This window comes from Numenius arquata, chromosome 16, assembly GCF_964106895.1.
Source record: "Numenius arquata chromosome 16, bNumArq3.hap1.1, whole genome shotgun sequence".
Lineage (NCBI taxonomy): Eukaryota > Metazoa > Chordata > Aves > Charadriiformes > Scolopacidae > Numenius > Numenius arquata.
The window spans coordinates 8,647,797-8,662,599 of NC_133591.1; the positions used below are offsets into that span (position 1 = coordinate 8,647,797).

Consider the following 14,803-nt stretch of genomic DNA (forward strand, 5'->3'; position numbering starts at 1 on the left):
GGCCGGGGCTCGGCATGGGGAGCCCCGCCTGAGGCGGCCGCCGGAGGAGCCGCGCCGGCCCGTCCTGAGGAGGAGATGGGGAAGGCCCGCTGCTGAGGAGCCAACTTCTCCCCGGCCTCTAACAATGACCAGCGCCCGGCCGCTCGGCAGGAAGAGGCAGCCCATGGAGGAGGGCGAGGTGGGGGAGAGGAGCCCGGGGCTGACAGGAGAGAAGGGGGGCGGCTCCTGGCGGGGCTGACAGGAGAAAGGGGGGGCAGCGGGAGGGGGGGTGGTTGAGCCGTTGCGTTTGGATCGGGAGAGGTTTAATTTTCTTTCAAGGCAGCTCCTTCATCACCGCCATCCTCCTCCTCCTCGCCCCTTTGCAGCTCTGAAGCCCTCCCGGCCGCAGCCCCCCCGCCGGCCCCGGGGACCCCCCGGCGCAGCGCCATGGAGACGGTGGGAAAGTTTGAGTTCAGCAGGAAGGACCTCATCGGGCACGGAGCCTTCGCCGTCGTCTTCAAAGGCAGGCACAAAGAGGTGAAGAATCTATTTTCCTTTGGTTTTTTTCTCCCCCCCACTTTTTATTTATAGATGTATTGGGCCGAGCTGGGCACCGCGTCCTGGTCACCCTGTCCCCGCTGGGCTGGGGTGGCTATTCTTAGCCTGGGCATCAGCCCCAGGCTCTGGGGCAGCTCTGGTGATGGTAGATATATTTATTATTATTTATTATTGTTATTCTGGAGTTTCTTTGGGAGGCAGACGTGTGTCCCAGCAGGACCCAGGCAGGTGGCTTCACCTTGCGGCTGCCCAGAGCAGGGCCAGAGGCTGGCAGTCCACCGTGGATTCTGGTTGCCAAAACTGGCCCTTACCTTGAAAATGAGCAAGAAAAAAAATCCTCCCACACTGTCTGTGAAGTGTGTAGAGGGCTCTTGCTTTGGGGTGGCTTGGGTTGTGGGTTTTTTTTGTGTGTGTCTGTGAAGTTTTGTTCTTTTCCACTTAATTTTTCCAAGAGGAGGGGAGATCGCTCACTGGTAAATAAAAGGAAACCAATCCGGCCGTGGATTTTCCATCATTAGGGCTTGGGATAAGCCATGGCTCCCACAGTGCGTTTATTTCTAGTGATTAAATAAGAGGATAATCACTGTATAAAGGAGTAACAAAAACCCAAACCTTGGGCTGACAAGCATAATATGGGAAAGGGCAAGTCTGAACAAGTGAGGGATAGGCATTAGGATATAAAGTGAGGGGCCTTTACCGGTGCTGCAAGACACTTCTTTCAGTAGTATTTGTAATCTGTTAACAGGCTGCTTATCCTAATGTAAATTAATAGTGAAATTTACATTTATTATTGAATTACATATGCACTCTTTCAGAAGCCTGAGCTGGAAGTAGCTGTGAAATGCATTAACAAGAAGAACCTTGCAAAATCTCAAACTTTGCTGGGCAAGGAAATAAAAATACTTAAGGTAAAAGTAGACTGACTTGTTTTCTTCAGTCTTTGTTCTGTATGTCCTTTGTTGTTCCTAGCTGATGGTCTTTGTTTTGCTTTTTCTAGGAACTGAAACATGAAAACATCGTTGCCTTGTATGACTTCCAGGTAAATACATTCAGTTATGGCAAAGCATTTGGGATTTGGGAGAGGTTGAATAGAGTTTGTGGAATTTCAGTTTTTAACAGATGTTTGTAATCAAACACATGTATTTTGAGGGGGGTGGGAGTGGAAAGTCTTGTGATAAGTTAGGGAGAGATAAACAAACATGGCTGAGCAGCTCATGTATTAATTGTTGTCCGCACCACGAAACTCCCATGCAGTTGAGAGCTGAGGTGGGAGCTCCTGCTCCCAGGATGTTACGCAGTGAAATCATTGTCTGGTGAATATGTCTGTGTTGGAAGCGCCTAAGTTCTCAAAATGTTAGCAATAAAATTACAGTAGTTATTCTTGGCATGCCTACCTTTTATTTTCTTTCTCTGGTCTGGATATACTCCCTAAGAAAATCTCTTTTTCCTAAGTAATGTAAAAATAGTGTGAGCATGACTTTGTAGCATATGATTGTCTTCAGTTCCAGAGAATTTTCATTTGCATTTTTCTGTTGTCCTTGTGGCAGTCACTAAGTGTTAAAAATTGCAGCAGGCATTTTTAGATTATTGTGGTTTCCCGCAGTTGCTTTTTCCTTCAAAGTCCTCTGAAGATCTAATCTGAGGGGCTAAAACTGATCTGCTCTGAAACCCAAGTTATCCAATGACTTTTTTTTTTCTCCCACCCATGAATTTTTAGTTAAAAACAATGCTACTGGGTCATAGTGCAAGTCTTCTCTGACATTTGTGATGCTTTTTAAAAAAAATACAACCAACCAAACAAAACCATCGCAGGATCTAAAAGCCTAAAATGGATCCCTCCTGTTCCTGGATGGAGGGGCTGGTGTGCGGTGCATCGGTACGGCCTGTGCCGCCCCAAGCTCTGGTGTTTGCCAGCGGTGGCTGCGTGACTGCCTGACGCCCTGGGGTGGCTTATCTGGAGCTGCCTGCCCCGTCCCTGATATCACATGTCCCGCAGGCCGCCGTGTTTGTTGACATTCCTCCTTCTCCCGTGGATTGGCTCCGGTGGCCTCTGCGTCACCCCGAACACGAGTCCCAGCCGGTTGGTACAGCCTAATTGCAATGCTTTCTGGGTGCTGTAGTCTCCCCGCGTCACCCCGGCCCCCGGGCTGTGTCACCCACCCTGTCCCACTCCGCCAGAGTAGGGGGTCACCGCAGGGTGCTGCGGGGGGGTAGGTCCTTGGGAAGCGTTTCGTGCCTGGCGTTGTTTTGGAGAGGTGTGGAGGTGGGGGATTTCAGGCTGCTCCGGGAGGCAAAGCTGCTGGGAACGGGATTGCTTCTTGGAAATATCCTTTGGTTGCTCCTGAACCAGTCTTTGGAGCTGGTCGTGGGAAACAGTGACCGCCTTTGGCCTGATGTGTACTGCAGAGTAGCTCAGAGGGATGGGGGAGCTTCCTCTGGGCACAGGCCGCTTGGGGCATTAGATCTCGTGGTTTTTTCATTCTCTGTACCTTCTAAGTTTACTTAATAATTTTTCAGTTGAGGGAGTGAGTGTCTGCTCCTGCGCTTCCTCTGTAGTTTGCATTTGTATGAAGCATTATGCTGCTGGATTTGCTTATGGCAGATCTTTCAGAACCTTTGTTCATGTTCTGCTCCTTGCCTTGCTGGGTAGGAGGGAGCTCAAAGACATTTCCTGCAAGGGGAATGATTTCATCACTGTTACAACTGCAGCAATACATTTTTCTCCTTATGTGATGGCAGATGAGCTTTAGTTAAACTCTGTGTATAGCAGCGTAGCCTGGTGAGATATTGGCAAGAAGCTGTGTAAGATACCACAAAAAAGGAACATGAGAATGGTCCCAGGCTCAAGGTATGCCCAGGTGTATGTTCAGTTACTAGCTTTGTCAGAGAGTCCTTGTATGACCAGGGTAATTTGATTTCTTGGACAAAATGAGATGACTTAGGTGGCATTGGGTGTTATATCATTCTGCCAGGGTGTGGAGTCTCCTCTGGTGTAAGGTGATGGGTCATCAGACACAGTCCGGTGCGTTCCACCCACCTTGGTTGTGTATGATGTGTCTGAGTGGCCCTGCTCTGTGTCCGCTTAGGAGTTGTATGGGAGTAAATTACTGCAGAGGTAAAAGTGCAGTTCTGTGGAAGGCTGGCTGCTGCCCACCTTTCCTTCCTTTGTGGGAAATACTTATTACTCACCTTGTTCCCCTGATACAAGATCAGTTGCTTCATTCATAGCCACATATGTATTTACCCTCAAAAATGTCATAGTTGCATTTAATTGAGCCCTTGCTTTTAGACTTTCTAAAACTGAAGGGGTTTATTCTTGTATTACAACATCATAGAGTAAAAAGGAAAAAATATTTCCTGTGAATCTTGATGTTGCTCTGTAACTTTGTCTGTTATTGCATTTTGTATTGTCCCTTCCTCTGTGCCTCCTGTCAACAGTGCCTTTAACTTTTACTCGTGTGTTCCTTACACACAAGGAAATGGTTGCCAAAACCACAGTGGCTGTAAGCAAGTGATTACACCCAATGATGCTTTCATTTGCATTTTCCTGGTTAAAAGCTAATGCTAACCAGGCCTCGTACAAATCAAGATTTTTGATGTAATGCCAGATTTGCCCCAGACAGATACTTACAGTGCTGATATTTAATACTGACAGCAGCTCTCACCCTGACACACTTTATCCTTCAAATCCAGGAAAATCACTGTGTTACTTCTTGTTTCATAGATCTTTGTGGTATTGGTTCATAAATAATGACAAAATAAGAAGCTTCCTAGGAATAAATGATACTGGTGAATGTTTAATGCATAAAAGTGCAGTGTCTGGACTTTTATAGATCCCCTCACTGGAGTCCTAAGAGCAGCATCGTTACATGAGAATGGCTCACAAAATGAAATATACATATTCCCATTCTTATGTGCTCATGTATTAATGAGAGGTGCTGTGAATAGTCGAGGAGCCTAATGCAAGAACCTCTGCTCAAAAAGAGGATAAATCATATTCTATTGTTTTTCTAAAAGTACTGTCTATTTAGTGTCTGGAGTTGTGGTGCGGATCTTTTCTAGGCGCAGGAGATACTTGGCATAAAGTAAAAACCGTATTTCACCATATGTAGGTACATTAGTTGCTGCTGAGCAGTTCCTGACTCCTTGGCTGGCTCTCAGAGGGGCTGGAGTTGGAGTCTCCAGGCTGCAGCAGTCGAGGGGAGTACAGCAGTCTAGAGGGACATCTGGATACCACAAGTCTTCTAACTCTGAAGGCAGCCAAGTGAGGTCTTGTCCCTTAAGGTGGAAATTAGTGACAACAAGGGTATAAATGATGGCTTCTGCTGGGAGAGGAAATGGACGTTTCTTGGAAAACAGTTTTCCAAAACTCTGAGGATCAGCTCAGCTCTTCACACATGTTGACGCTGAAAGCTTAGCAGCCTGTGGTCTGGTGTGTGGGACTTGCTTTGGGACTTGCGTTGGTTTCTTTTGTGACTCTGGACATGGTCTCTGATCACAGATTCAGATTCAACTTGATAAGCCAAGGGGATTCAGTGGTAGGAAGGTAACTCTTGAACTTGTCAGGTCCTGGGAGCACTGTGCGGTAGACAGCTTCTTCCAGCACTAGTAAGAAGTAGGTTCTTCCATGTAACTAAGATCTTTAGGGCAGTGGGAGGTTCTGGGTATGTTTCCTTCCCTGTGCTGTGCCAGCTGCCCCGGGAAGGTTCGTTGACTAGGTGTCAACTGAAGATCTCACATGTGGCTGTGTTGGTGCTAGGGCAGGATATCTGCTATTTGTGGACATAAATCATGCTTTGGATATTAGAAAGTGTTTTCCTGCATGAAATAGGAAGAAGGATTATTTTACTTCGTTTTCCTTAGTTGTGTGCCATAATCTCAGCTTGCTTCTTAAAGCAGCCTAGCTATGACTGTGCTTGTGGGGGTCTTGGGTGGTTTTTGGTGGTGGTTGTTTTTTTTTTTTTCTAATTTTTGCACAGGTGGGATGGACAGGTTGTGGGAACATAGCTGTTAATGTCACACAGGGTGCTGTGCTGCTGAGTTTCTGGTTCAGCCTAGGTTACCTAAGGGTCTGCTTTCCATAATTTTGTGTCAAGTTGGGTTATTGTACTCACCAGCTCAAGATGAGCTGAGAGGAATGCTTAACTCGCTCGTGCAGTACAGACTTACCAAAAATATTTTTGCTGGGGTGACTGTGTCACCTGGAGCTCCTGGAGACAAAGAACATGGTGTCCTTGCAGTGCAGTTTTTCTTGTGCAGATGGATTAAGGCATGGGTGGCAGAACAAACACGTTTCAGCTTAATGATCAGTCACCCTGGGCTGGTCTGGAGAGCCAAGTAATAACAGGCTTGTTCTGTTGTTGCTGTGTAGAAAGTCCTGGTGATCAATAGGTCCTGGCTGTTGGGCTATGATGTCCTGTTGTGCTGTCTGCACCATCGCACTTTTCCGACAGGGAGCCTTTAGCTGCCAGTCCACATCTTGTGTACGTGCCTCCTGCTGTCCCCTGGGATCTCCAGAGCTCTGTGTACGGCAGTGTCCTTTGGTGTGCCCTCCAGCTCCTCTCGCTTCTGCTGCAGCGCTTTGCTGATGAGCGTGATGTTGGATGAATCAGTGTTGCTGCAGTGTCACCTCCTTACCTTGCCACCTCTCGTGCTACCTAGTGCAGGATCTTCTGTTCCTCAGGCGCTGCTGTTGGGGTGCCCCATCTTGGGAGACAGGGCTCTGCTGTGACACTTGGAATGACTAAGGAGGCACTCTGTGCCTGGGAGATCAGACTCCTGAGGTCGGGCTGCCTGCCTGGTTAAATCCTGTTTTAATTCCATCCCTGAGCAAAGCTGGCAAGTTGCCTGGTGAGTGGGTGTAAAGTGCAGGCTTCTCTGAACTGCCAAGCAATCCTCTTTCTGTTTGCGCTGCGGACAAGAATGGGGTGTCTGCTGTCCTGCTCCGTCAGCATCCTCCCATCTGTTGGAGGGATTCACTCTGTTACTGAAGATTGGGTCTGGCTTAATTTAGAGCTAGAAGGGGAAAAGGACAAAAAACCAACCACTCTCTGCCGGTAGTGTTGTAGCACAAGTCTTGAGAGTTTAGTGGACCAAAATGGCTATGTTTATGGAGTGTAGAGAACTTTATAGTCTTGAACTTCTATTTAATGTTGGTTTCGCTAGCTGAGTATCCTACTCTGCAGGTCACAGAAACATCTAGCAAATGCTGACCACTAAATATAGACCTCAGAGGAGTCATGGGCTTTTTTTAGAGGGAGTGGTCTTGTTGCATTTCTGAAATCATGATCACTGTTTTACTCATCCTGTGTGTAAAGCACGTACCTGTGTTCCTCTCACATGATTAGGATGTCATGGAAGAGCCAGCGACGTGGAAGTTAATAGCCTCTAAAGCTCCTGTGGAAGGTGGCATTACTCAGACTATAATGACAGATTAAGGAGTGTTTCCCAGGAGTAATCGGAAACTGCTAGGCTGTTGTGTTCACAGTTTGACAGCAAAGCTCTGGTAATGGCTGAAGTGCTATTCGTGCTTCTCTTCTTGAAGCTCCATCAGTGTTTCCATTATGAAAATTTCCACTGTTTAAATCCTTGTGATGATTGAATGCACTTGGTTGGAGTGAGGAAAGCAAGGAGGTGGAGATCTGGAAGATTGGTCAGAAGAGGTGCCTCCTAATCAGTGGCTGGGTGGGATTGAATTCAGATAGAGAACCACAGTTTGAATTTCTTTCAAATATTTATAGGTCTAAACCGAAGCCCAATTAAAAGATTTAATTTTGTGGCTGGACTTGACGTGACCTTAAACTGTGAAGCTGCAATAAAACTAGGTGTTTCAAAAGCTCATCTTAATGCTCAAGCCTGTGTAGAGAATTGAGGATACAATTAACTTTCATGCGTGTTCCTTTTTCCTCTCCCTCTCCTGCACCCACTGTCTTCACACCTGTTGATACCAACTGCAAAGCTTTTGCTCAACAGGCAGGCTTGTGGAACAGAGAACGCAGGGTTGGTGTTGGTGGTAGGAATCTGAGCTGGATGCCTCTGGTTTGCTTTGGGGAAACTCAATAGAGAAGCTCTGGGCCTCCGAAGCGGATGTGTGTCTTCCACTGAGATAGGTGGGAAATGAGAAGCCAGGCACGGGGGTGTTCAGCAGAGGTAGTGGTCTTTGATTTGCCAAGTCAAGGAGAGAAGGTTTTTGGGTTTGTTTTGTTTTCAAAATAAATATGTACTTTTTCTTGCTTGTTGTTTTTTCTTTGGTTAGTTGTTTTGTTTTTGTTTTTTCCCACTGTTACTCATGTTCATGTAGCAACAATAATGGCAAACTTGATGGAAAGTGAATGAGTGATGTGGTCTTCCAAGGCAATGTTTCTCAGGTACAGACTTAAATGTACTTTGCTTGAGAGAAGCCATCTTAATTGTCTTCAGATGTTATGGTCCCTCTCTGAGAAATTTAATGATAAATGTCCACAGCAGAATCCAGGGAAGAGCCCTGCCAAGAGGTAGCTTTAGAACCTCTTTTGTGCTTAGTGTATAGCAAAGAGGTGCTTTAACTGTGTGATGTCTCCTGCTTTATGATGTGCAGGCCTCAAATACCACCATAAACATGAAGAGATGCTCTCAAAATGCAAAATGGGGATCTCAAAGCTGTGTTTGTTTATTAAGCAAGGTTGTTTCAAGGGGGGCTGGTAGCAATGAATCAAATTCTGCATCACAGGTTGCTTAGGGCAGTGATGTTCTGTCTGGCTGCAGGAGCACCTGGCTTGTCTCCTAGCATCAGAATAACAGAAGGAATTAGGTCAGCTGAGCTGGCACACTAGAGATCAACCAGACAGTGTGGTTCCAGTGGGGGGAGTGAAAGATGCAGAATTTTAAGTCATTAGAGATCCTATTTAGCAAAGCGTCTTACATCTCCAGGAAGGGAAGGCCTCCCAGTTGGCTCGGTAGGCACTGGTGGCCCAGTGAGAGCTGCTGGTGGGATGGGAACCCCCCGGCTGGTGGTGGAGGCTGTATGGTTCCTGTGCTGAGTGTCATGGTGCACACAGTGGGGCAGCTGGGCTACTTTCTTTCTGGAGAGAGGCTTCTTCATTTGTGTTTGACTGGGGTTTTTTGTTTGTGTTTTTTTTTTTAATTTAGTTGGCAATTGTAGCCAGCATGTAAATATGTTAAAACATACTTGGTTTGCTTCGGTTTTTAAATACTGCAGATTCAAGCCCATGTTACTCTGGCTTCCAATAATTGGATTTTTTCCCCCACTTAATTTAAGACCGTTTTAATTTTAAAGAAAAAAAAGCATGGGTTTTCTTTTAACTCTGTTATAACATTTTTGTGCTGTGTGTTTGTTTTCTTAAATCTAGCAAATGAAGTATGAAATAAATGGATGTAAAGGAGAAGACTTGCAAAGGCTAGTCAGTCATCAACTGCCATAGCAATTGTGGAGGCTGGGCCTCTAATTTCCAGAGTTGCTTAAAAAAAGTTTCCTGCAGGGTATCAGACTGTTTGGGGTATACTGGTAAAAAACCAAGCCATTCCCAGCTTTATCAGTAGAACTCCATAAATTGGTTCTAAAATCAAACTTCTGGACTGAGCCACTTTGTTTGTATTTGCACATATTTCAGTAAGTGGATGTGTCTCAGTGAGTGTGTGATTAAAACTGAAACGTTCCCTCCTGTAGCCGGCCTTATTATCCGCCTCGACCCGCAGCACTCCCCCCACTACTCCTGCTCTTTGGGCAGGCTCATAGAATGCAACTTTATGGTATGCAAGGATTTCAGTCCAGTACATGTGACTGAGCTTAAGGTAATGGGGAATTCAACCTTAAATGTTCATTTTATAATATGACTGTGATACAGACAGGAGATGAGGATTAATTATAGAAAAGCAAATCAGATCTTCAATATTTTTATCATTGTTTTTAGAATTCTGAAGTTTCCTCTCTTGGTAGTATTAACATAATTGCGTTGCTCTTTGCAAAAAGGAGCTTGCTTTTGTTTAAAGAAGCTTCTGGGTCTTACTCTGCCTGTTGGCAAAGGGGTAACTACTTCTTTCCATTCCATGTCAGAAAGTCTAAGCTTTTCAGGATTCTGCTGCTCTTTTCCCCTGCAGTCTCTTGTCCTTGCTGGGCTGGTGCAGCTGCTCACACAGATGTGACCAGCGGTAGGTGCCACCAGACAGTGATGCCTTCCTGAGAGCTGGGGGCACAAACTGGTGTCGGTGGTACAGTGTTACCCCAGACAAACACGACTGCTGTAAGAAGCGATTGCTTTTCAGTGTCCCAGCAGTGCGAATCTTCAGTTTACTGCATGTTTTTGGACTTGCCTTGAAGCTCTGTGACTTGTGGAACCTGCCACTTTGTCTCTACACTCTTATTATGACTTTAATCCTATACTTTGGTTTCTGTGGTTAGGCTCAGATGCAGCTCTCAGCTTTGACTTGCTGCAGTGTGTTGCTCTGCAGAGGCCCAGTCTGCCTCCGAAGGAGAGTTGTGTTTTCCTGTTTGAGCTCTCTGCAAGTGCTGTAGACACCCACCACCCAGCAAGTGCGTTGAATCTCAGGGCTTTGATCAAGGCCTGCAGTGAACTCCTGTGAAGCCAAGAGCAGAGTGTCCGGTCGGTGGGGGCTGTGACAGGCACTGCAGCCTCCACCACTGGGAAGTGGAGAGGAGAAGAGAACTAGGGCTGGTTTGAAGGAAGCTGCAGAAGGCTTGTGTCCAGTGGAGGAGATGGGGAAGTTTCTTTATGTCACTTGAAGATTGAGCTGTCTTACCAGCTGTCCTACCATTTGTCTGTGGTGGTATTGGCTGCCTCGCAAACAGTAGCTCCATGGACATGGTGTTGCCTTGTTTGTTGTTTTAATGTCATACAGTCAGACTTTAGGACTGTTGCCAGGGGGATGGGAAGTACTTTCCCTCCCTTCCTGAAGTCCATGTAGGACCAGAGGACAGCTTTCCTGCTGTTTTTTAATCTGCCCTGAAGTACGACCTGTCCTGAAACAACTCATCTGTTTTATAAGCAGAGAATACCGTAGTGCCTGGAATAGGGTAACACTGGCCCTCAGCATCGTTGTTCTTCTGGTCCTACAGAAATCTACCTGCTGCAAGGCTGGCCATAAACCACTTCAGTGCTGCAGGGCCTCTCTCCTGCTTGCCCTGTGCCTTCACTGGTGCTCCGCATGCTGGAGTGAGCTGACAGGTCTGTAGGAAGCAGAATGCAGTCAAGAACCATTGCAGACATCTGTGGGTGTCTTGATTCTTATGTTTATTCTCTGGGATCTACACAAAGAAATTAGGAGCCCTCATTCTTTCGGGAAGTCAAAGATCTGCTGACCGTGGTAATAATGCTTTCCAGTCAGTAGCACTAGGTTTTATTGCTGGATCTGGATGTGCCAAAACGGGCAAAGATACTGAGTAGACTGTTGGATGATGGTATTTGTTGCTTGTGTATTGTCTCCTGGTCCCTGCTTATATGTGGCTGCTACCATAGTCCAAGATTTGTCACTTCCAATGTAGCCCATAAGTAAGAGGAAAGCGGATGCTGGTTACTTACAATGTGCTAACTCTTCTGGTACAGGACCTCACCATCTGCATGACTTGAATCCCAAAAGTCAGTCCTAAAATGTGCTTTTTTTTCTGGCTGTGGAGCTATGTCTGGGTTTGAGAAACATTTTGTGGTGGTGCATGTCTGTGCAGAGAGGAGATTATACTGCAGTGAATGAGTACTTTCCTCTTCTTTCCTATTTTCTTCCTTTGTCTGAGTTAATTGTTGTCTCTTGAATTGGAAACCTGCTTGAAAAGTTCCTGAGTCCTTATTGGTAAGGTTCAGAAGGAGTGAAAAGAGCAACCAGGGCCAGAGAACAGAGAAACACAGTAGGCTCTGAGATATGTTTTTCTTTCTGCATGAGTTCAAAGGGTATGTGAATATCTAATAGCTATTTGCTTTAGATCTGTTTTCCAAAGAGTGAGTATTGGTAGGTGTTCCCACAATTCAGACCGATGTTACTATTGTCTTTTATCTTGCTTCCGTTCAAATAGTTGCGTCGGGAGATAATCCTTGCATAGTGTGACGGTTTTCCTTTCCCTCAGTAGAGGTTACCCTGCTTGAGCCAAGCTATGAGCCAGAGTGAAATAATACCAAGAGATTTTACTGTTTGGAAAGTTTCTTCTCTCTTTTGAGAACCCTGGGTTCTGTTTCCCAAGCCCAGCCAGCCTGGGAACCTCTGTCTTAGCCAGAGGCTTTGCAGGTGCTGTTGGCCTAGGAATTGGTTTCTGTAAAGCAAAATTGTGTTTGACTCCAGCGCCACTGTCAGAAGAATGATGGCTAGAGACCATAGGCCAAAAGGGTGCTGGCTCCATGAGATCCTACTGGCAAAACAGGAGGATGCAGTCTGCTGTGGTTCTGCTGCAGCAAGTAGAGGAAGTAGCATTAAAAAAACCCAACCCAGAGTGGAAAAGCTTAGCTTTCAGTTGATGTCGAGTTTATCTTCCACTGTCAGACCCTCAGCTTTATTCTGTGCTGCTGTTGTGTTGGTACAATTGATGAGTCCTAGCCCCATGTACAGAGATCTGCGTGCAGCCATTATCTGTGCTTGGCGGCTGCTCCGGGTGCTGTTTGAGAGGCAGTGTTGAGCAGCACATGGGAGATACCTTCTGAGAGGTACAAAACAGGAGCCTTTGCCATCGGAGGGAGGCCAGGAAACAGGCAGGGGTATGCTCTTCTTCAGGAGAGTAACAAAACCAGTTTTGAGGACTTGAGCCCATAGGGCTCCTCTCCCATAGGCAGTAGGAGTCTTGTCAGCCACGTGGCACTCAGTGCATGGGTGAACAGTGGAGCTACGTTCATCTTCCAGGTGTTCCTCCTGCAGCCCCCAGTCTTCCTAGAAATGAGGATTTGTGTGAGGTGGAAGCCATTCTTTGCTGTTTCTACCCCAGTGTCTTTTACAATGCTGGTCCCATGCAGATTGGTGACAACACTGCAGTGCTGAGAAAGTTTTGGAGTGTTGTGTAATTAAACTTTTTTTCCCTTCCTAAACACCTTTCTAAACTTGGTGGAGGGCTGGGTGCTGGGGTAGAGTGCAGAGGAGGATTTCTCTAAGGAAGTTTCCTCTCGCAGACTTTTTAAGCTGTGGTAGGAGGATGACTAACTGTGGGTACACCCAGACATTTCCCTTTGGACACACCTAAACACACACTTTCCAAGAAGAGAATCATGCCACCTTGTATGGGTGGAGACAAAATTTAAAGGGAGACAGGACTGCTGGGTCTCATTGTCTGTAATGCCATCCCTCCCAGTGTCCCAGTGAGGAATTTTAACACAGCACTGTCCTGGGGTGATTTATGCTGTGCTGCTAAATTAAGTTTCTTCATTTCTTTGTCCTCCATCAGATGTGTGTTATTTGTAGACAGTAGAGGCTGTTGCCTATTTTTACACTCAATTAAATTGTAACTTCATCGCTGGGGCCTCTGCTGCAGGAACTAAGAGTCAGGCAGTGATCCAGACTGATTAATTATCAGCTTAATGTCTTTGGCAGAGGCTGTTTGATGCTGCTGTGGAGTGTGGTCAGGGTACTGCTGCACTTTGTGATGAGAGGAAAAGTTAGGAGGTCGCCTCTATGCTGTTCCCTTCGTCAAGCTTGTTTAATGACAGGATTAGCCTTGGCTGCATGGGCTGGCACATGTGAGTAAGAGGCCCAGAGTAAATTATCTGCAGCACTTCTTGGACATCAGCCTCTGCAGAAATACAACAAACTGATATTCTTGTTACTGATGTGGAAATGAGTGGGTTGGGCATTTTGTTTCTTTTTAGAGACACTGGTAGCCTGCAAAAATCTGGCTTGCAGTATTTTTTTCCTTGTTTTGTTAATGAACAAAACATAAATACTGTGGAAGGATAAAAGTGGAAAAGAAATAGCTTCTGCTGCTAAATCATCTTGAGAGAAGCCCGTCAGCCCATTTGGGAAACCAGAAGTCACCTTAGACCATTGTAATCCACAGTAAGCTACTTGCTTGAAAGCTTTTTTTCAAACAAGAGCTTGTTTCCAGGGTCCTTCCTGAAATAAATGTTTACTTTTGTTGGCAAAATTCCTACAAATCTCTATCTGGTAAGTTGGTCTTAAAATGCTGAAGTTGCAAGTGTAGAAGATGTGTCATCACTGCTACAGGCGTCTGCCATCTGAAAATAGGCTTGTTCAGTGTCTGCTGCTGCAGTGGGGGTGCGTGCAGCATGCTGGTGAGTGTGTCCTAGTGAGGCTTGGATGGATGGATGTTCAGAGAGTGCTTCCTAGTGAGGCTTGGATCAAGGATGTTCATGGGGTGCTGTGGCCATGGAAGTGTTGGGGGAGAAACCTGCTTCTCTCCTAGAAGCCTTTCAGGCATTGCCCTCTTATCTTGTCACCCTGTGTTGGTGGGATAAAACCACCAACCACCAAGGTCACTTTGTCGAGCAGAGCATCTCCCGTGCCTCTGTGGGTCCTTATTTAACCCTAGTCACTGTACACACTGCCTGCCAAAAATCAATTACTTGCTTGATGATGTTTGTTTGCAGAATCTTTAAATAACGTACAGTGGAAAAATAACCAAACTGTACAGTGTACATTAACTATTGGCCAATAACTTATTACAAATACCTTTTGGACTTAGTTTGTGTAAGCTAAACTTCCTCTTCATTTTCTGTAAAGGTAATAATATATTAAGCTTCCCCAAACCTTGCTGGCACTATACATAGTAACGTGTATGAGATACTGAGCTGCAGTGATCACAGCATGTTTAGACAAGAAGTGTCTCTGAAGAGTGTTGCTGTGGCAGCGATGAGCTCAGTGTGGGCTGCAAAAACCACTTCAGACACTTGCCCATGCCCAGCAGTTGCCCTGCAGTTGTTCTCTGAGCAACTGCAACCTGCTTCTGAGGTGGCCTTGTGTCTTCTGCTACATCCGTGGCTGGAGTTCCCAGAGAAGTGAGAGACCTGGGTGTCTTCCATAAACCTTGTCCTTTTGCTGTTCCTGCCAAGGACAGCAGGAGCTGGTGGGCTTTGAACATGTAGGAAAATTTTCCCCTGGTCTTTGTTAGGTGCAAAGCTTGTGATGATGGCTGGGGTTTGCTGCTTGCACTGCTTCCCTGGGCTGGTGCTTCTAACCACAGACTGGTTCCCCACTTCATCTGAGGGGTGTGTGGAAGTGGATGACTTAATGCATACTGCTTTTAAATGCAGATATTGGAAGACAAGGCCTGTTTAAAGCAGTATTCATCATGCAAGGAAACGCAACAAACGCCTTCTTGAAGTAT

The 14,803-nt window shown here is 46.1% G+C and overlaps 1 protein-coding gene across 2 annotated transcripts in view; it reads left to right on the forward strand.

Annotated features, from left to right (window-relative positions):
• The first annotated feature begins 369 nt into the window (after window positions 1-369).
• The window catches only part of ULK1 (unc-51 like autophagy activating kinase 1), an 80,886-nt gene continuing 66,452 nt past the window's right edge, over window positions 370-14,803 (forward strand). Inside the window, exons 1-3 of one of the 2 annotated variants that reach the window (XM_074159327.1) lie at window positions 370-516; window positions 1,353-1,445; window positions 1,535-1,576. In XM_074159327.1, the coding sequence (XP_074015428.1) occupies window positions 427-516; window positions 1,353-1,445; window positions 1,535-1,576 (225 nt within the window). In that variant the 5' untranslated portion in view covers window positions 370-426. The remainder of the gene's footprint in view (window positions 517-1,352; window positions 1,446-1,534; window positions 1,577-14,803) is intronic. The other variant, XM_074159326.1, reaches the window with a different exon arrangement.